Source organism: Pongo abelii, chromosome 2, assembly GCF_028885655.2.
Source record: "Pongo abelii isolate AG06213 chromosome 2, NHGRI_mPonAbe1-v2.0_pri, whole genome shotgun sequence".
NCBI classification, from domain to species: domain Eukaryota; kingdom Metazoa; phylum Chordata; class Mammalia; order Primates; family Hominidae; genus Pongo; species Pongo abelii.
The window spans coordinates 156,006,970-156,029,672 of NC_085928.1; the positions used below are offsets into that span (position 1 = coordinate 156,006,970).

At 37.4% G+C, this 22,703-nt stretch overlaps 1 protein-coding gene across 5 annotated transcripts in view; it reads right to left on the bottom strand.

Moving 5' to 3' along the window:
- LOC100457304 (phospholipid scramblase 2) overlaps positions 1 to 22,703 on the bottom strand; it is a 53,409-nt gene that overhangs the window by 14,248 nt on the left and 16,458 nt on the right. For 2 of the 5 annotated variants that reach the window (XM_024244719.3, XM_054552808.1), the window contains exons 2-6: positions 12,475 to 12,710; positions 11,020 to 11,062; positions 7,825 to 8,045; positions 6,578 to 6,739; positions 1,785 to 1,946 (exon numbers count right to left, since the gene is read on the bottom strand). In XM_024244719.3, the coding sequence (XP_024100487.1) occupies positions 1,785 to 1,946; positions 6,578 to 6,739; positions 7,825 to 8,045; positions 11,020 to 11,062; positions 12,475 to 12,710 (824 nt within the window). The remainder of the gene's footprint in view (positions 1 to 1,784; positions 1,947 to 6,577; positions 6,740 to 7,824; positions 8,046 to 11,019; positions 11,063 to 12,474; positions 12,711 to 22,703) is intronic. The other 3 variants (XM_063722259.1, XM_054552809.1, XM_063722260.1) reach the window with 2 other exon arrangements.

The following is a 22,703-nucleotide window of genomic DNA, read 5'->3' on the forward strand; positions in this document are numbered from 1 at the left end:
GGGTCCTTCCCTTCAAGGCAGCAGGTTCCCTTCTGGCCAGCAGTGTGTTTAGAAACATTGTCTGGGTGCTAGGGCCTCGAATGGGGGCCTCAGGACTCTGTTTAGTGTCCTATTCTACTGTAGGGGGGTGGTATCCAAGCTGCAAGAAAAAGACCTCTTTACTCTCTCCTCCTCTCTCCTCATGAAGATGGAAGGAGTCTCTACTGGAGCTGCAAGCTGTGCTGCCTGGAGTTGGGGAAGGGGTGATGCAAGCACTCCTTGGGCTGCCCTGGCTGGTGTCTCAATAGGTTACATGCACCGTAAGTCCAGTAGCTCCATGCCCAGCACAGCACTGGGACTTGCCCTGGAATTGTGGTCCTTGTGGCTTGGAGTGCCTTTCAAGTTTATTTAGAACCCCAGAGCACTTTAGCTCATGGTAGTGAGGTTTGCCAGAACTCAGGTTCCGAATGCTGGGATGGGCGATGCCCCGCTGGCTAAGGGTGGTTTATATGCTGTCTCCATGAGTGCCATGCCGCATGTTACTTTCTGTTATGACAGGGAAGTGCAGAGTTCCAATGCAAAGTCCCACAATCATTGTGTTCTCCCTCCCCCAAACACACAGATTTTCTCTCTCCACCAGAAAGCCAATGCTGGGTATGGGGGAGGAGTGATTTAGGTGATTCTAGACTGTCTTTCCTACCCTCCTCAGTGCCTCTTTTTTTAATGTGATCTTTAAACCAGGTACAATGATCATTTGACTGATTTTCAGTTCTTATGAAATTGTTTTCTGTTGTGTGGACGGTTGTTCAATTCGGAGTTCCTGCAGTGGGGATAATTCTCAGAGCCTTCCATTCAGCCATCTTCATCAGCTTCCCCTGTTTAATCTTTATCCCATTATTTTCATTGCCATTTACTTGTTGAAGGAGCTGTGTCCTTTTTGCTGTATATTATCTGTTAAGGTTTTCTTATTATTTCACCAAATTAATGTTTAAGATATCTATCTGGTGTTTCAAACCTTGATGGCATATTGGAATCACCTGGGAGCTTTAAACAGCTTAAAGTCTTCATCCTAACTCTAGAGATTTTGGTTTAATAAATTTGGATGGACAAGAGGAGTTTGAAAGTTACCCAGGTGTTTCTACTGTGTAGCTAAGGTTGAAGACCATTGCTCTGTTTCCATAAACCTTAACTTTGGCTGCATGTTCGTATCATCTGGGGCACTATACAAACTTCTGACTCTGAGCTTCTTGTTTAGTTGAAGTGGGGAATGGCCTGATAGTTGAGGGTTTTAAAAAAGTTTCTAGATAATTCTAATATAAATATACATTCAGAATCACTGCTTTACCCCACGTATTTCCTGTAAATTGATAGTTAGGTCTAGAGGCTTGATTGAATGTATACTCTCATTGTGCTTTATAATCCCATGTTAGATGTTTTAATTTAACGAGTTAGGATGAAATTTCTGTGTTTCACTGAGTTTTATTCCATGTAAGACTAGCTTCGCATTTTTCTCCTAATAACATACTTGATTTTTTAATAACCCTACCCCAAACCAGAGCTTCTCCTTAGCATATAAAGTTATTCTCTTGCCATTTGAAAGTGTGTAGACTCTTCAGACATAAACTAACCACCTATAAATCCAGAGTATCAGAATCAAATAGAATTTCAGGGCTGGGATTAAATGAGAACATTTTATAAAACCTTTACACTTTAAATGGTAATCTTAAAATGTATAATTTATTGAATTATTTCAGAATGATTCTAGAGAAGCCATCTGTAACCAAGATTAGCAGGAATAGACTTACAATGAGGAAACAGGCACCAATCATCACGGCTTTCATTTTAACATCAAGGTCTCTAGGGAATTGGATCCCAAAGTTGTCAGCATCTGTAAACGCCTCTCTTAAAAACCCAGACCAGTGCTTAGAAATCCTGCCAACCACAATTTGTTCATCAAGAGATGTAATCTAAATTGCAAAAAAAAAAAAAAAACTTAAAAATTTCTAGAAAACTTATAGCAAAATTACTTTTAAAGTTGGAGAAAAAGGAAGCAAATATTATATTACATTTATGCACCATACATAATTATGAGCATACAGTTAATATGTTATATTAGGTGCATATAGGCTCCTGTATATTTATAGATACATAAAAAAACTGTTCTATTGTATAGAAAACTTACATAAAAGTAGTTTTACTGAAATTTTTAACATTTTCTACTTTATATTAAGATAGACATTAATATGTTTTATTTATTTGAATTTAACCCAAACAAAATTTAAGCAGAAAAGGATATAAATTTGAAGTATTTCTTTGATATAATTTCTAGAAGCCATCAGGAAGGAAATAAATGAAACTCCTATTAGACTTCTGCTTTTTTAGAGGTACACAGAGAGTTTACACAGCTGAATGTTTAAATATGAAGAGAGGCCTCACTACCACCCACTGTCAGTAGGAAAACATATGCTAAGAGCCTAGAAAAGAAGACTGACAGCTTGAGTGAAGAAAAGCAACCAATAAGTAACTTGATGGGATGCCTCAAGTCAAGGGTGTGGGCAAGACCAGATAACTAGTGGGGTGTGAAGAATAAAAAAAGAATAGGTAGAAAAGATCTCCAATGTAAAACTTTTCTATTTTTGTGAAAAAAAATAAAGGTTGTAAAAATTCTGCTGAGGAAAACTGAGGGTCATTATATAGCATTGAAAAGTGTGTGCTCAGACAAAAACACCTCTCCAGATGGGCAGGTAGTGGCGGAATATAACTAACATTCACCAAACTACATGTAAGAGTTATGTCAACCCAAGTCAGGAATGTCATTTTCAAATTTGAACACAGGATCAGAAATATAAATAATGACCTACATATACAGGTCACATGTGTCAGCAACACCCTTTGAAGCCATTGCCTCTGATTGTGACCATCTAGATAAATGTGGGGAAACTAAAAACATTTGATTCATTTTAGAGGGTTGGTGAAAAGGTTCTTTTTAAAAAGTGAAATAAATGTCTAATATAAAACTGTAGTTGCTATGGATTACTCTTCATCAAATATTCATTTCATTTTCCCTCCCATTGTAGTCCGAAGCATTTTCCTATTTCTTCATAATTAGGCTTTGTCTTGTAGCTTGTTTGACCAATGGAATATTAGCAGCTGTAACATGGGCCGTGATCTTACATATGGGCAAGTGGTTTGCTCTGGCTCTTGGTCTCAGGTAAATAGCTACTAGAAAAGCATCGTCTATGTAGCCTCTGCTGCTACGTATCCAGAGTGAACATATACCATCTAAGCATTTGAGACTAGTAATGAAAACTTTATATTTTTATTTTAAAAATCGTTCAAATTTTGAAATATTTACAAAATAAAAAATGCTGAAGTTAACTTGCTAGCTACCGTAAACCTACTACTAGACTTAACAAATATTTCTCCATTTTGATGGTTATAGCAAGAAATTTAAAAATTCACCAAATTTATGCAAGAAGTAGAAAATAAAATTTTAATGGAGGATCAGAAATATAAATAATGACGTGCATATACAGATCATTATAAAGTCTAGATAATTTTTATGAAAAAAATTTAAAAAGTATAGATAATTTTAGCTAAATTCTGTATAATATTTTAAAAACAAAACAAAAAATATGGTAAAATTACTTCAACCTCTGGAAATAATATGTTGGTATTTACAACATCATAAGAAGTATACATTAAGTTTTCTTTTTTTTTTTTTTTTTTGAGACGAAGTCTCGCTCTTGTCCCCCAGGCTGGAGTGCAATGGCACAATCTCTGCTCACTGCAACCCCTGCTTCCCGGGTTCAAGGGATTCTCTTGCCTTAGCTTCCCGAGTAGCTGGGATTACAGGCGCATGCCACCACGCCTGGCTAATTTTTGTATTTTTAGTAGAGACGGGGTTTCACCATGTTTGCCAGGCTGGTCTCGAAATCCTGACTTCAGGTGATCCGCCCGCCTCGGCCTCCCAAAGTGCTGGGATTACATAAGCCACCATGACCGGCCTACATTAAGTTTTTATCCCTGCTTCCTGACACAGAATTTCTAAAACGCTCATAACTTTCTAAGTGATAGGGGTAATAGGAGAGTCTTATTTTAATATTTGGTCTTTGTCCCAGATTGCTGGCACACAGCCTCAAAATCCTTAGAATCTTCTAAGCAATAAATCTTTTGTATACTAAGATGACTGGTGGTTGGTGGTTGGGGTTCCTGATAGCTTCAGTATCAGGCTGGACACCAGAAAAACCAAGCCATGCTTAGAGGATTGAATCATTCAGTCCTGTCCCCATCCTCCGGAGATGAGAGTAAGGCCGGAGTTTGAGTTATTCACCAATAGCCAATGGTTTAAATCAGTTATGCCTACATAATGCAACTTCCTAAACTCTAAACAACAGGTTCAGAGGCTTTCTGGATTGGTGAAGTCACTTGCCACAAAGGTGGCTTACCCCAGTTCCACAGGGACAGATCCACCTTTGCTCAGGACTCTTCCAGAACTCATTCTACTAACCTCTTCAACTGGCTATCCATCTGTATCCTTTATAATAAATCAGTAAACATAAATAAAATATGTTCCTAAATTTTGTAAATAGTTTTAACAAATTGTCAAACCCATGGAGGAGGTTGTGTGCATCCTGCTTTATAGCCAGTTGGTTAGATGTACAGGAGGTCTTGCATTTGTGGTTGGAGTTTGAAATAGGGAACAGTTTTGTGGGACTGAAACCTTAAACTGTGGTGTCTGCATTAACTCTAGGTGAGTGAGTGTCAGAATTGAACTGAGTTGTAGGGAACCCAGTTGATGTCTGTAGAGAAGGAGAATTGGTTGACATGGGGAAAAAATATCCACACATTTGGTATCAGAAGTATAAGTAAAAAAAAAGAATTGTAGTGTATTATATTAGCATGAAATTTATAAATCTGTAAATTTAATACTAATAATTGGTAAAGAGAGTCTAAAAAACTAAATATTTATTTGCAATGTAAATATAAATGCAAAAAATGCAAATAGGCCACTAGCACATAGAACCTAGGTAAACACCAAAAGAATATATTAAAATAATGTGTAAGATACTAGAGGAGCTATATAATCCAAAACATATAATTTATGAATGGTTACTGAAAAGGTATTTTTAAATTACAAACTCAGAATTTGTATAAAATTTACTATATGCATTATTTTCCTGTATTCTGTAACGTATGACTATTAGTTACTCTAAGAATCTGGTGTCTGCAGACATAGAGAATTGAAGAGCCACTGAATGAAATCTAAATTTTTAGTATTAAGAATGTTTCACAATATTTTAGTGATTTACTCATTTCTTAGGAATCAATTATATTCCAATTAGATTTTTATTAATATCATCCCTAGAAGGAGAAATAATCTTTCACTTGTCTGGATCTGTATGGGCATAAAAAGAAAACTATTATTATACATATCCCTACATAGGGTTCCTATACATACATATTACACACTCACATACCCACACACCCATATACACCCACACACATATGCATATATCCAATGCATATTATCATATATTTTATATACACATATATAATCATATATTTTATATACATATATATGTATCCCTTTATAAGAGCATTTTAAAAGTCTCTACAACACATGTGTTTTCTTAGAATTTCCCATCTCTGTCATCAGATTATGAAGTTGAAAAGGGGAAGCATTCATTTTTATATAACCAAATTATAATAGAGAAATTAAAAATCATATTATTAGAGAAGGAAGGATCCAACAGAATGAAACTGGATAGTGCTAAACCTTAGGAAGATGTGGGGACACTGTCAGAGTTCCCACATTTTATCATAAGTGAGGTAGCCCTGCTCAACTTTAGGGTTTTTATTCCTCATTCTGTGGAATTGTGGGCCAAGTTTACCAAATTTTCTGATTTTCCAAGAGAATCAGGAAATCAAGATTAAGTTATAAAACCTTCTGATGGTTAAACATTTGCAACTAAATGATTAGGTTATAAGGCTAGGCTATCTGTTGGAGGGTTGCTGTAATGAAATTTCTGCAGTAATTAAATATAGAGACATATTGTGGTTTCCAATGACCTAATTTAATACAGGGTTAAAGAAGAGACCACAGAGAAATATAATTGGGTAATACATATTACACCGACTTTCTCAAAACTATCTTTGCTGAATTGGGCTTTCTGTAGGAACTCAAAGATGTCAGAACTTCTGGACATGGCCTGGAGCACTGGCAGCCTATATTTCAGATTAAGGAAGGATCCCTATGCTTTGGCAATCAGACTTAGATGACGAGGTTAACATTTTCTTTATAATGGATAATATATAGTGTCACCACACAGAACCCAACATGTTTAAGTGTTAGATGATTTGCTTATTTTTATGTGACTACAGAGTTCTGCTTCTCTTTTATCCATTTATCATTATCAATACTGACCTTTAGTCAGTAATAACCTCCACTCTGATCAAAGTTAAATACATGGGAACATTATCTTGCTATTGAGACATCAGTACACAATACTAATTTAAGGCATTCATAGCATTCTGCAAAATTATATACTTCTTATATTAAAAAAGCAAATCCTATAAACATTATGACATCTCTTACCTCAAAATCAACACCCGCAAAACAGCTGCACACGATACATGGACCACTAATTTTTAGCACATCCTCTCTTTTCTGATTTTGAATTGTAAACTTTGTTAGACATGGGTGCCAGGTCTGAGTAACATAACCTACTGGTATACCAGGAGGAGCTTGGATTTCTATCTACAAAAATAAAATATGTGTGAATGTAATAAATCATCATAATAAAAATATCTAATAATAGCTCTAATTTACTGAGCACTTCCTAAGTGCCAGAGATTGTAAGTGAGGACTTCCCAGGACTTTTCTTTTAAAGATCAAATAATGTAACATATTTTAATGTGCTATTCAAGTTATAGAGCATTTCCCATCAAATTCTCAGTTTTTCCTCAGGTATTCTTACAAATATATAATTATACCTAACCTAAATGGCATGGAAAACAAAGCAATTCATTATAAATAACTTCAGTTATCCTCTCAAAATAAGTGCAGTATTAGACTTTAAGTAACTCTATGCCTTTATCTCTATCTGTATGATGTTCTCACAGCAATCTGTATGGAAGACTAAGTTACCCAGGCAGATACGCTGTTGGGCCAATGGGGTCCTGGAAAAGGCCAACTTTCCTAAAACATCTCTGAACCCTAGCGTCTTCCCTGAAATCATATTCTCTAGGAGTAGGCTGCTATTCAATATGAAACAGAGACATCTGGTCTCTACGCAGCTGAAGATACTCCCATTTAGGATATCCCTTTTGCAGATGACATAGATATATAAGTTTTTATTTTGAAAAGGAGAAATGAAAAACATAGGAGATAAGACTTTGTCCTAGGTTTGTCCCTTAGTAGGTTGGCCAAAATTATGAGATGAACACATCTGTTCTTTCCTTCATTCTTTTGTCCCCATGATCCTAGAATGCTATTTTAGGATATTTTCAATGGTGCAACTCTGCTGGTTTTGACCATGTCTCTTACAGTCATCTCTAAAAAATGATTTGAAAAAGATGCCCTATCTGACCTTTCCTTGAATACCAACAACTCTCATTTCTGAGCAGTTGCTCAACTCCATGAGGCAGACTGCTGCGGGACACGAGGCTAACTATTCCCTGTTGTTTACTTGCCTTTGTTCTTATACAATTGATTTGGAAGCCCAAACATATAGCTCATGGAGCCATATTCCTTTAAATCTCATTTGATTATACAGATTCAATAAAAGGGTGGAAATCCTTGCTGAACTACTTTATGAAAAGCTCTAGTAATTGCTCACATACCTCCTGAAGGCAGCAGGGGCAACAACAACAGTTACATCTCAGTGGTCTTTCCAGAGTTATGACTTCTCGACCCACATTATCAGTAATCCTCAAGGTAAAAGGTCTAGACCACCCACAGCAATTTCGGATACAGAAATTAGTATCTTCTGCTGCAAAATAAATCCTCTGCCCAAAGCTGTTCTTGATTTCATACACGTTACTACTTTCAAAACTGAATAGAACTAAAAATGAAAATAAAATCAGTTGCCTTTATGTTAAAATTATTGAACCTATCTTAAGATATTATATCTAGCTAATTTTCGATGATGCTCCAAGTATCATAGAAAGAATAAAAAGGAATGGTATTTAGAGTTGATCAGGCAGAGGAAAAAGGCAAAGGAAAAGGAGGAAGTTAGGCTATTAATGCATGGAGAAATTGAGTCTTTATGTGAGATATGGAAAAGAAAGCAAGTCATATTTTCCTAATCCCATAGACTCCTAATCCCATAGACTCCTGTGAGAAGAGATACTTTGCTGCTGAGGGTTGGGGCAACGCTGCCAGTAAGCACAGTGGTGCTAGGTGTATGGATAAAATGTCCATTTACTTGGTATAGTTTTCGTATATTATGGAGAGGAATATAGGATGATTGCAAAAAATATATTAAATCAATTGGTTTAAGATTTCATTTTATAAGTCATACTTATGTCTTCTTTGTTTGCGCTGTTTGATGAAAGGCAATAAGAGGGCTAACTCTCAAGGCACATGCATAAAAAGTGAGAGGCAAAAATGGAAGGAAATTAGAAGATCACATTGGGCTCAGGGCACCCTTATTTAGCTCAGCAGTAATTTGAAAGTAAGAGATGAATATTAAACAAATGGGGAAGGTGCTTGGCAATCAGGGCTTCAACTCAGAATATCTAGGCCACAAGCATCCTAAGTGAGCTCTGCACCTTATATAGGCTAAGGTTTCACTCCTCTTCATGAGCGAAACAGAGGAATGCAAAATGCTGACGCTCACATGGTATCTTACCAAGGACTTCCATATTGAACCACACATTGGAAACCTCTCCTTGTTTAAAGCCTTGAAGGAGCAATGAATTGTCCCACTATCCACAGAAGGACATCATACAGAAATGTTCCTCACAAGTCCTATTACCATCAACTTCCTGAAGAGTCTATGGTGGGACTCAAACAGGGCCTGGACTTTGCCTATATAAGAACTGCACTTGACCTCAACATCTGCCGTAGACAAAAGTTTGTGAAAAAATTTAAAATTGAATTTAAAAAAATTGATTCCTCTGTGGTCATCTATTATCCAACTAATTGTTTAATTATGTAACTTACTTGCAAAAATCTTAAGTTTATCTATAAAATGACATCAGTGGGGTTACAAAATCTTGAAGTTTCCTTCAAGTTACTTGAAAAATGGAGAAAAAACAAAAGATTGCAACAATTATATTTTTAGCATCTATTAACTTTTCACAGTCGTGGTAAGGTATAAGTATTTGTCATAGTCTCAGGTGCTAAAAATAAACTGAGTAATCATCTTTTTATATGCCTTGATGTTAGCAAACAATACAGACTTTCAATTCAATTTGAGAAAAAAAGAAAAGAAAATTAAAGATGTCTTTTTTAAAAAATTAAAAACTGGTAAATGTGGAACTTTGTATTTTTCAATGAAGCACATATATTGTGCAAATATATGTAAAGCTTATAAATCTAAAAAATATAAATATAATGTTGTATAATGTATAGTGTCTGGCCTTTTGGATTTTATGATCTCAGTTATACATTCCATAAAATAAAACATTTTAAATAATTCAGAATACAAATTATTACAGAACAAAGTGCTCCTTTCCAGAGCAAACTTAATTTAGCGAAACTACAAAAAACCGAGAACATTATAAATATCTAATCACGTACTTTAAAAGCAGTTTAAATGTAATAGGTAACAATTGTATATGTTAATGAAATTCATTACTCTGCTTGTACAATTCAAGTTATAATTTCAACCAGTTAAAGAAACTGCAGTATGCAAAAATGAATTTATTATAACAGATATATTCTAAAAACCAGCAGTTTTTATAATAAATAGAAGAAGTAACTTTATTATATCAGAAGGAAGACGCTGTGGTTCATCACTCTACCTAGGCTGTCATTCCCCTGGCAGCTGTTCTGGAGCATCTGGAGGCTTAATAAATTTATTCTTGCACCTAGGAAGCACTGGACCCAAGAACATAACTGGTGGCATCAGGAACATTCAGCAGGAGCAGGAGTGCTCTTCTAAGAAGCCAGGCTGGAGGCCTGCTTGCTGGTCAGCATCCTCCAACACCGCAGTGCCCCTGCACCCTGGCTAGTAATCTACAGCACGTGAACAAAGATTCTACTGGGTTCATCTGAACTCCCAAGAGAAACTGTGGGCAGGAACAGCAATTTTCCAAAACACTCCTATCCAAATTCAAAAAGTTTACTCACTTGGAAATGTACTAAGGTAACTAAAATATTGGATGTGGCTCTGCGCCATTCTAAAGGTGATCACAAATTGGAGAGAAAAGAGCTGAAGTGGTAGAAGTCAGGTAAAGTGAGTGAATCCCTTAATGTTATTTGCAAAAGAGAGTAAAAGTAAGTCTTGGCTGTATTCCTTCTACATTAGAGTTTATAACATTAGGACAGATGCTTATCATAATAGTGCAGTCATCCCACAGTATTCGTGGGAGATTGGTTCTAGGACCTCCTGTGAATACCAAAATCCTAGGCTGCTCAAGGCCCTGATATAAAATGGTGTGGTGTTTGTATATAACTTATGAACCTCCTCCCGTATTATTTACATCATCTCTAGATTACTTATAATACACAAATACAAGGTAAATGCTATGTAAAGAGTTGTTACATTGTACTGCTTAGGAAATAGTAACAAGGAAAAAAGTCTGCACATGCTTGGTACAGGTACAATTTCTAAAAATATGTTTTTGATCCATGGTTGATTGAATTCACACAGGTAGAACCCACGGATAGGAAGGGCCAACTGTATTTTACCATTTCACTTCTAATGTTCAGAAATAGACTACTGATTTCATTATTGTGAAGACAGACATTCGTAAATAGTTTTACCATCCCACATCACTCGGAATGCTATATTTATAGTTTTTGATGTATCTTTATTTGCATAAACTACTTCTCTTTTTAGAACTATGAGCAATACAATTAATACATACCTTCTAGAAGTTCAATTTGCTGATGAATTAGTATCATATCTATCTATTATAGTAAAAAGAAAATTAAGTTGTATGTCAAATATTTTATAGAGAACCGATTACTATTCATGTTTTATTGTTTAATACTGCATATAATCAGTTATCGACATTTATCAATATCAAATTTTAATAAGTTTGTTACCTTTTATTGTAAAGCTAAAGTTAACATATTTTTAATTAAAAATGCTGTATGTTTATTGAAAGCATTCACTATTATAGTTGTAAATTTAGGTAAAATAAACTAATATAGTGGAATCCCTATAAAAGTTAGAAAACAATGTTCTTCCTAAATGAGGCTTAAACATATAAAGACATTTTTTATTGATTTAAATAAGTTTTTACTGTAAGTCTCAGTTATTCATTTTACATCTACTTCATATAATCATTTTATAGTAAGTGATAATTTCTTCTATATGTTTTTGAGACTCTGATTTAAAAAACTGTAGGGCATTTCTTGGAGAAATATGAACTACTAAACATTCTTATAATATTCACTGTGCAAGTGCATTGTGGGCAATTAAGTTACTATAAAGAGTACAAGAGAAATAATTCATTTACTGAAAACTCGTTGACTATCATAGAAATATTTGTTTATAGATTGGAGATATAAAACTTTATATTCCTAGTTTACCAATCTGATCTCTAAGACAAAACAAATATTAAACCTCACTTTGCTGAGGTAAGCTATCATGTAGTACAGCAAAATCCAGGACATTTTTTTTCCCTATTGGTGACATTTGTAAAATTGGGTATTCCAAAGAAAAAAAAGCATCATAAAAATGTAATTTTACTAATTGTAAGAAAAAATGAGTCAAATCCCACACAAAAATATTAAGTCATTTTTGGTACTACTTACTAAAACTCAACTCTAAACTTTACATGTCTTTTAAATGTCAAGAAAATTATTCAGTATTGGAATTAAAAAGCGCAGAATCCAGAATCAGGGTACCGGCCCCTGATTGGTGATGAACAGTGTACCCCCAGTTCATTAGGTTTTTAATCCTTGGTAATTTATATAACTGCTCTGGACCTCAGTTTCCTCTTGTGTAGGGTAGTGATGATTACAACGCTTACACATCATAGAGATTCTGTAAAGATTAAGTGAGGTAATACATGTATTATGCTTAGAACAAAACCTAGAAAATAGTGCTTAATAAATGTTTACTTTGGACTATTATCACATTATATAAAAGATCATAGAAAACAATCACCTGTGACATTCATATTTTGATTTAACAATAAATCGAACCCAAAAGAACTAGTGATTTGTTAACAGAATGTGCTGTTTACCATTTTTGACTTTAATTAATTAATAAGCAGTAAATAAATATCACTTAACCATAATTACTATGGTTCATAAACCAGAAGGAGAGTTTTTTTTTTTTTTTCCTGAGTATTTTACATATTTGAAATTACCTGACTTAAGTATTCCAATCCTGGTGGACAGTTTAATGGTGGTGGTGGTGCTGGCATCCATGGTACCCCTGCAGGTCTACCTGGCTGATTTTGAACAGGAATGCCAGCCACGCCAGCAGGTGGGACTAGGTAGCCATGCTGACGTCCTGGGAAGAAGGCCTGGGAGCCCAGGTGGCCAGCCTGTTTCCCAATGTGTCCAGCCTGGTGCTTAGGGTAGACAATATGTCCGGGAGGTCCTGAAATAGGAGCAAGTAAAATAATTTGTAGCTGCACAGAAAAGTCATCAATCCTTTTTAGAATAACCCCAGTTATCTACAAACTGACCTCTCAGCTCAGAAGTCCTATATCTGTGAAGCTTGAGGTATGTTTTTGTCTTCAGATATGTTTTAATGAAATATCTGTGGTTTCATATTCACTTCTGTTTTGAGGGTGGTTCACTGTGAATAGAGTCGGCCTAGAGCTTTATCTTTACTATTTAAAACTCATATAGAAAATATGCTTTTATGCCTGTGAAAGTGAAAGTAAATCCACCATGATCTAAAGTGATCTATATGAAGATTGTGGCATGCCTTCATGGAAAAAAGAGAAGAAATTGGAAAAAAAAAAAAAAAAAGCCAAAAATAATGGCTATGTGTCAGCATTCCCAGAGCCAAAAGCACCCTGTGAAAAATTATAATTGTGGAATTATAACAAATGACATACCCTATATGTATAGAAGTCAATGGGGAGATGGGGTTGACCCCTGAAGGGGTATCTGTCAAGGTTTGGATCCATTTTTAGTTGTCGCAACTGGAGGAGAGACTGATATTGTCAGCTGGTTGATAGAAGCCAGGGATGCTGCTAAACATCCTAAAATGCCCAGAACATCCTTCTGAAAACAAATAATTATCCACCCCAAAATACTACAGTGTTGAGAAACCCTAATATAGAGGTAAAATCACGTCATCCCTCCTAGTAGCTTTCAGATGCTTGTCTGGGCCAATGGGTTACCAGAAGTTTCAATCTACAGTGTGTTCCTCTCCTGTTTCCCTTGATATTGTTCTTAAAACATCAATTATGATATTGCGGTCACAAAATTAAATTTCACAGTTTGTCACTCTTAGATCTTTAGAACACATAATTTGAGAAAATTAAACAAAACAAAAGTAAAAAAATCAACAGACTTTGAGAAAGAAAAGAAAAATATTTAACAGATGAAAAATTCTAAAGTATTTAGCAGAATACAGGAAGAAATTTAATAAGTATAATCTTTATATTACATGTAAATGTACATTGCAATGATGCTTCATAAGCTTATTTGTATAGTCCACAGTGTAGTGATTCCATAGGAATGAAAAATAAATTCAAGGGACTATGTTCCTCAATATTTTAAATAAATACTTAATGCCACATAAAATATATTACTTAGAATAGGCAATACATTTAAGTGGAACACTGGTGACAGGCTCATATACAAATAAAAAATAAGGGTTAGCAAACAGATTTAACCTAGTACTAATGCACTGTAAATATAGCTTTTATAATTTATTCCTCCTACAATTAATGAATATAGATGACACATGATGTGATTGGCTCTGTTGTGGAATCAGGGGATACAGCTATCAAAAAGTCAATATGCTGTCAATGAGCTTACAGTCAACTTCTGGAAGAAATAAAATAGTTTTTTATAAAAGACTTCATATGGTATAATGGGGAAAACATGGGAGAAAGGACAGAGGATAAGGAAGTTACTTTAGATGGATATAATTTATGTTGAAATCGAAAAGATGAGAAGAGGAAAACTTTACGTGAAGATCTACTGAGAAATGCTACAGGAGGAAGGAAAAGCAAATGTAAAAACCCTGACTTTGTAAGGAATTTAGCATGTTCATGAGACAGGAGAGTCGTAAGAAAGGAGGAGTATGCATGGCTGTCACCAAAGCAATAGGAAGAAGTTCATCTAGGGAGACCCTTAGTAAGGAGTTTGGATTTTATCCCAGGTGTCATTGATAATTACTGGAGGAATTTAAGCAGAAGACTGAGTTCCATGATCTCATATATATCTTGCGAAGTTTTCAGGAGTGCCCAGTACTGGCATTTACAAAGGAAAACACAGCTACAAATAATATCCTTTCATAAGCTAAAAAAAATATGACAAAGAACAAGTTAACAACACATTTAGTATTATAGGGAGGAAATTAAACACTTAGTAAATTACTTACTTTTATTGTTCATGGATTGAAATAGTTCTGAAAGAGACCTGATATTAATATGTTGTCTATATACATTTGTAGGTCTAATACAACTGTTGGAACAAGATATTCTAAAACAATACCATCACATTCATGGGATATTTCTCTTTATTCATCTAGTAGAGCCTTATCTGGCCATTTAAATCCTTTGGGCTTGACCTCATTCCCCTTCCTGTTTTCACAGTAGAATTTATTATTATTTTCTATGGAGACAGGGTCTCATTATGTTGCCCAGGCTGGTCTCAAACTCCTGGACTCAAGTGATCCTCCTGTCTCGCCCTCCCAAAGTCTTGGGATTACAGGCATAAACCACTGCATGTGGCCTCGGTAGGAATTTGGAAATTGTTGGTCAGCCCGTGATGATGAACACTTCCTTTTTTCTTTTTCTTTTTTTTTGAGATGGAGTCTCGCTCTGTCACCAGGCTGGAGTATAGTGGCATGATCTCGGCTCACTGCAACCTCTGCCTCCTGAGTTCAAGCGATTCTCATGCCTCAGCCTCTCGAGTAGCTGGGATTACAGGCACACGCCACCATACCCAGCTAATTTTTGTATTTTTTAGTAGAGACGGGGGTTTCACCATATTGGCCAGGCTGATCTCCAACTCCTGACCTCATGATCTGCCCACCGCGGCCTCCCAAAGTACTGTGATTATAGTCGTGAGTCACTGCGCTCGGCCGATGGTGAACACTTTCTAAAAGCCTTTAGGAAGAGGGTCTAATCAGGAAGAAAGCCATGAAGAAATGCTGCGAGCTAAGACCCCAAAGGGTAATTGAGCTAAAACTTCAGCCTTCACAACCTGCACAACCTAAATGAAGTGTGTGGTTCATTTCCAAGCCTCTGGGCTTGGGCTTCAGGAATGGTCCAGCTAAAGAGCAAGAAAGGTTGATTATCAGATCACACCACTGCAATTATCTCGGAAAATTTCAGGTCCTGTGGACCTGTCATGCCAATCCTGACCAGCAAATTTTAGAAGTTCCGACACTACTCTGTTCATTAAGAGATGTATTTACTTTTTTTTTTTTTTATCAGAGAACCCACTCTCAGGAGTTGTCACAGCCATAGCATCTTGACCACCAAGTGAAACTTCGTACTTGGTATTTCTTTTTTTTCTTTTTCTTTTCTTTCTTTTTTTTTTTTTTTTTTGAGACGGAGTTTCGCTCTGCCGCCCAGGCTGGAGTGCAGTGGCGCGATCTGGGCTCACTGCAAGCTCCGCCTCCCGGGTTCACGCCATTCTCCTGTCCCGGACTCCGGAGTAGCTGGGACTACAGGCACCCGCCAACACGCCCGGCTAATTTTTTTTGTCCGTGTTAGCCAGGATGGTCTTGATCTCCTGACCTCGTGATCTGCCCGCGTCGGCCTACCAAAGTGCTGGGATTACAGGCGTGAGCCACCGCGTCCTGCCTATACTTGGTATTTCTACAGAAAAATAAATGACAGCAAATATTCTACTCAGTAATTCTGCCTTCTGATGCCTTGACCCCATCCTAGTCTTTCCCACTACTATCCAGTCACTGTTTTCTCCATCTACTGTACATCCCAGTGCTTTTCATGACTGTTAATTACAATGAACACATCAGGCAAAAACTCCATTACCCAAAATTTTTATCTTGGACCCATGCACATTAACACAAACTGCCCTCCCACTTCTCAGGCCCACTCCAGTGTTGGCTGCCCTTTTACCAACTCCTCCTACTGTGCAGTCCTAAGTGGTAAATAAGTCAACTGATCCCTCCACATCCTCAACTAAAATCTAGAGCTCTCAAGAAGAAACCACCTCCTTCCCTGCCATTTCAAAATTATTTTTTATGATTACCAACTTTAAGCACACATTTTCATAATATAGTGAAACTCTTAAGAATGCTCCAATTATAGTCACCTCTTAGTTACATCTACCCAAGAAGTTCAGCAAAGGTGGAATAATTCCAAGTGGGTTTATTTGGCCCTGAAATAAATCAAAAGATGATGTATTTGTGCTACTGATTTAACTTCCTGGATTTTCTTAAAACAATCGGAATCCAGTTTGCATTAACTGGTCAGAAATCAATGCTGTGGACCTCATCAAGTCAGAAGAGTAGAAATATTAAAACTTATATTTTTCTTCAATTAATCTATAAGGTGAACAATAAGCTAGTAAACATGTGTAACTAGGGTAGACTAACTAGGATAACTAGACTAACTAGGGTAGACCACTAGCTTTCCTGGGTCTCCAGTTTACAGACTTCTAATGTGGTGGGACTTTTCGGCATACAAAATTGCATGAGCCAATTTCTTACAATACATCTCTTCATATATATATGTCTCCATCCTACTGTTCTGTTTGTTCTGTTTCTTTAGAGAATTCTGACTAATATGATGAGTCTATTCCAAGAAATAACATAACTCGGTTTAGGAAATGATTGGGCTGTGTCCTGATTAAATTAGCTAGTTAATCTAACATGATAACTTTAAATCATTGCTTCCACCACTTTACTAAAAAGTAAATTCTAGAAATAACTTCAGAGAAAGAGAAAATCGTATTTTTATGCTGTACTAAAAGAAAAAAAAAGTTTGTAATAAAGTCATATTATATATTATACCATTTGAATTATAGTTACTCCAAAACAAACACAGAACTTCAAGTTACAATCTGATTACTACACACTTCTTTCTAACTCTCTGTTAAGTGATAAATTTGGAGTAAATTGAGGCAGCATATACTATATACACATTAGTACATCTCTTTTAAAGTAATTCTATCAGAAATCATGTCTTCATTGCTGCTCTGGACTATTTGATAATTATAAACTTCTGCACTCATGGAGAGGGAGAAACAGCACAGAGGATTTCCATTCTGACTTCACAATTTGTACTACAGTTGTTAAATATTAACAACTGTATAGGAGGACATCCATTTGGTTTGAGCTCCCGCACTAGGCTTCAAAAGATCAAATCAAAATGGAGTAAGTAATGCTAAAGTTCTACATTACGAAACTGAAACTAAGTTGTTTATTTGACCTTCCAAGAAATCAGGAGAGAAATGAAAGCCCAGTCTCCAAACAGGCCAGTTTTAGCCTACATAATAAAGAAGTTCCCACTACTTTAGTCCTTATAAGGACAGTAACCTGAACTAATCTAATGTTAACTAATCCGCTTTTTGTATTATGCTATTTCCTCATTCCTGCTCAAGGTACCTTATAAAAACTGACTATTCTGCAATGCCCCATGTAGCATCTCTCTATTTTTAGATAAGATGCTGTCATACTCACAAATTCCTAATATAAGCTAATTACATCTTTAAATTTGTTGTAATTTATCTTTTGACACAGCTAAAACCTTTTGAACCCATTTCTTAAGGTCCTGAAATTTTTGTCTTACTGCTTTCAAACAGAACTAAAGTGAAACCTGGAACCCACAGGGAAATCATACTTAATTTTGGAAGATCCTAAAATTACTATGCCTGTAACATAGGCAATTAACAAATAAATTCAGATTAATAACCTAAATCTAGTTATGCCTAAGAACAACTCTCTCCGCCACACCCACCCTCCACAAAAAAAAAAAAAAAAAGAAATCACAATATGAAGCAGTTCATATTTTTCTCAAGCCCCAAGCAGAGACATAGGTTCTGAATTATTTTAGTGAAACTCTACCATTCTGAAAACAATCACAGGAATTCTAGGTGCCTAACTTCCTACCAATGAGTAAGAATGAGACATTATGCTATGCCAGAGGGGAACTGCGAATAGCCCAGGGAGAAGGCAACATTTATTGAGGTAAGTCACAAATTAAATAGCTTTCATGTCATTCAGTTACATGATATGTAAATTTTATGCACTTAAAAGATTTGATTACCATCTAAGAAGACAAACATTTCATCCCTTGAATTGTGGTTTCAGTCAAAGTAAAGCAGAGCAAGCACAGATGCATTTTTACACATGTGTGGGGCAAGAAGATGGTGAGCCTTTGAGTACAAAGCACACCATATCTGTGAGGTATGAGATTGAAGTAGGGTAACTGAGGCCAGTTATTAATGCAAAGTACCTTGTAACGGGGAGTTTTACTATGAAAATCCACTTCAGTATTTAGGCTCAAGAAAACAAAACACATATGCTTAGAACCAATGTAAGATAGCCTTTTACAGTTTTGTTTGTTTGTTTGTCTTCTGGTTTTATTGAGACAGAGTCTTGCTCTGTTGCCCAGGCTGGAGGCCAGTGGCACGATCTTGGCTCACTGCAACCTCTGCCTCCCAGGTTCAAGAAATTCTCGTGCCTCAGCCACTGGCATAGCTGAGATTACAGGTATATGCCCCTACACCTGGGTAATTTTTGTATTCATAGTAGAAACGGGATTTTCCCATGTTGGCCAGGCTGGTGTCAAACTCCTGGTCTCAAGTTATCTGCCCGCCTCAGCCTCCCAAAGTGCTGGGATTACAGGCGTGGACCACCACACCTGGCCTATAGAATTTTATATTAAACCTTGAATTAAAATGTAGATAATATATCAGCTAGACCCAACTGAAATTTCAGCAGTAAAGTGTTCTACAAAACTAACAAGTAAACCAAGTAAACAAAAGAAACAAAAATGAGTCTTAAAGTCAGTTATTCTCATTTGATTGCTTTATTACTGCTCAAAAACCTTTCCTAACAACCCAGATCTCCCTCACAAATCGGAGTTTTCCTTTCTTCTTTATAAATGAGAAAACTAAGCCCATAAAGATAAAGTGTTTACTTAATGCTGTACAGCTCAGTAACTAGCTGAATTGAAATTATTCATGATTCATGTCCATTGCATTCATGTTCCTATTTCGTTGAATAAAAAACAAACAAAAAACCCCACATTCTTCCAATGTGCCAAATTTCAGTGAAAGTTGTTAGAGGTTATCTTTAAGGTATCTTTCTTATGTAGGATAGAAATATCTTGAATTTCAGTTTAGTCTCATGACCAATTAGTTTTTAACTAGGATAGGCAAAACTTTTTTAAAAGCAGTTTTTAACAACAAAATTTGGGAAATGAAAAGCACAGTTGTTACTACTGATTAACTAAAGTGCTTTGGCTTTTAAATTTAGCACTGTTCAAGGCAGTGCTATAGAGTGTGTGAACAAAAATGAGTCTTAAAGTCAGTTATTCTCATTTGATTGCTTTATTACTGCTCAAAAACTTTTCCCCACAACCCAGACCTCCCTTGAATATTAATCTAGTTGATTAATACATTTACATGACATGTAAATTTTATGCACTTAAAAGATTTGGTTACCATCTGATTATTACCATTTGATTAATATTCAAGGACTATTAACCAAAGGCATAGAGGATGAAAGGCACTATACAGGCACTAAAAAATGGAGGAGACAGGCAGTTAATGCAATTAAATATATTGCAGCATGTTATATTAATTAAATTTATTATAAATATATTATGGATAACACATATATAACAATACAAATGTATCTGTATATATACAAATATATTAAGTACTATGAATACAAATAATGGTGCAATAAAAAGGACATGGAGTCATTGATTTAGTTGGAGTAGTGGTGGCATTGTCAGGAAAGTCAGAGCGGAGAGTTGAAAAAAGTCTAGAATCAGCCAGGCCATGGAGATGTGTGAGGGGCGTGGTAGGGCATTATAGACAGAGGGAAGCACACTAGTAGAAGTCCTAAGCTGCAGGAAACTGGGCTCATTCGGGAAATGAAAATTCATGAAATTACAGAGCAAAAGATGGAGAGACCCTTAGAGATGAGGATGGAAAAGTGCACAAGGGCCAGTTCACAAATGTTTAAAGTCGCTCTACCTGCACTTTAAGCCCTCAAAGGCCAGAGCTTGGTTTGTCTTGTCCGATCAAGCCACTTAGTCTGTGTTTGTTAATTCAACAATGAGTGTACAGTATTATTTTGTTCTTTTCAGTCAGTAAGAATAGTTCCCTTACAGATCTGAAGGCTGCTTGATGTACATTGAGACCCAGGTATTTTACACTTGTCTACCCAACTGCAGCAATCCACTCATTTTCCTTTGTATGTGTTTTTCATTTCCTTGTGCTTGTTCATTGCTCAAAACCCTTCTATTGTAAAGATCATCAGGGTGGCAATAAGACAAAGGTTTGCTCTCAGGAAAAGTTCAAGAAAGAAAGGAGCCCCCAAACCGCCTGACACTTCTAAGTGTCACTGGTACTAACCATGCATCTCAATGTCATAAGTGGGAAGAAACAACGACTGCCTGTTCCTGGAACTGGGAAGTGGCCATGCCAAGACTTCCAGAAATAATAGTGAATGAATGAAACCACATGGGAACCAGAGAGTCAGCTTGGAGAAGCAGGGACTTCGTCAAATATTTCAAATAATAAAAGCTAACTTTCACTGAGTACTTTCTGTAGTGCCAGGCACTGCTCTAAGAACTTTACATTAACACACGTAATACTCTGTAGCTCATTTAATAGTTACACAATTTCAGAGATGAGGCAATGGAAAGAACATATATGAAGAAAGTGGCTGACAGTCCACAGTCGGCAGTAGAGGCCGAATTTAAAGTCGGGGAGCCTGACTGGAGCTAATGGTCTTAGGAACCGTGCTAGATACCGCCGCTATCTTTTCTAAGCTGGTATTGTAGAGGGCCTAGCATAGATGTGGGCTCCTGGCGGACTTCAATGAATACTTACTGATAAATGACAGCTTGCAGGCTGTATTAACCGTCCCTTCTAATAACCCCACTACGCTGGCACATGCTCCTGAGCCCAGCCTCTGCCCAGGATTCAGGGCCGGTCTCTGCCTGTAAAGCAGTGTAGCTAAGGGGAAGCTGAGCCCCGCAAGACGTTTTCAGGCAGGACACCCCTTGTCATTCGAATGGTTCTGGGGTGAGCCAGGGTGCCGCTGGGCCGCCTGGGACCCCTTGCCGAGTTCCCGTTCCACTTCAGGTGTCGCTTCCCGAGGCCCATCGGGCCCTTGCCCCGCCCTCTGACGCAAACACAATTATGGGGCGGAGCATCGTCCCCACTAGCCACGCACACCCCAGTCCCACAGGGAGGCGACTGAGAAAGCCGCCCCCTTACCCGTGGCTGCAGCTGCTCCCGCACAGCCCTGAGCGAGCCGAGGTCCTGCGTGGCTTCCTCCCCTCTGCCCCTTGACTGCCAGGCACATCTGTTGCACAACCCTCCCTGAAGTCGGCGGGAAAGGGGCCTGGACCAGCCTCAGAGTCTACACCTGCAGCAGCCCCTAGTTTAGGTTTCTGGACCCCAAGGGTACAACAAGGCTTCCCTCCCCTGGTCCCTGCGCGGGCTCAGGGGATCCGGCTTTGCTGCTGGAGCGCGGCCGAGCTGGGGGCGCGACTGCACCCACCACCCCGTGTGCGATGCGGAGCTGCCCCCCCCAGCCCGTCTCGTCTCCCTCTCCCCATCCCAGTCCCCTTTTTTGCTCTTTGGAGAGACTACGGAAACGTTTGTCCAGTGGTTAAGGGCAGAGATGAACTGGGACCTCGACACCAGCTGGAACTGGAAAATCATCAGGTGGGGGAGTGGCTTACCCCGGGAACTTCCTTAACTCTGGTCTTGACCTCCATCCCTTAGAAGCCTGTAGCTTTTCAAGGTGAGGGAGCTTAGACTACAAATGAGGAGCGGTCGAGATTATTTTGTCTCTAGCCCTTGCCCTTCTGCCTTTTCTTTCCATCAAAAGGCATTTTTAAGTTGTTTTAAGAGTGAAAATGATGAGGTGTGTAGAATGTTTATTTTTTCAGGACGCGCCTTTGATTTTTCAGGGTGTGCCTGCAACTGGCACACCCTCATGCAATAAATAGATACATATTGCAATGACGTTTTTACTGATTTTTAAAAAATTTATTTACACGCTTGTAACCCTAGCACTTTGGGAGGCCGAGGCGGGCGGATCACCTGAGGCCAGGAGTTCAAGACCAGCCTGGACAACATGGTGAAACCCCATCTCTACTAAAAATACAAAAATGAGCCGAGTGTGGCAGTGTGCCCCTGTAATCCCAACGACTAGGGAGGCTGAGGCAGGAGAAAAATCGCT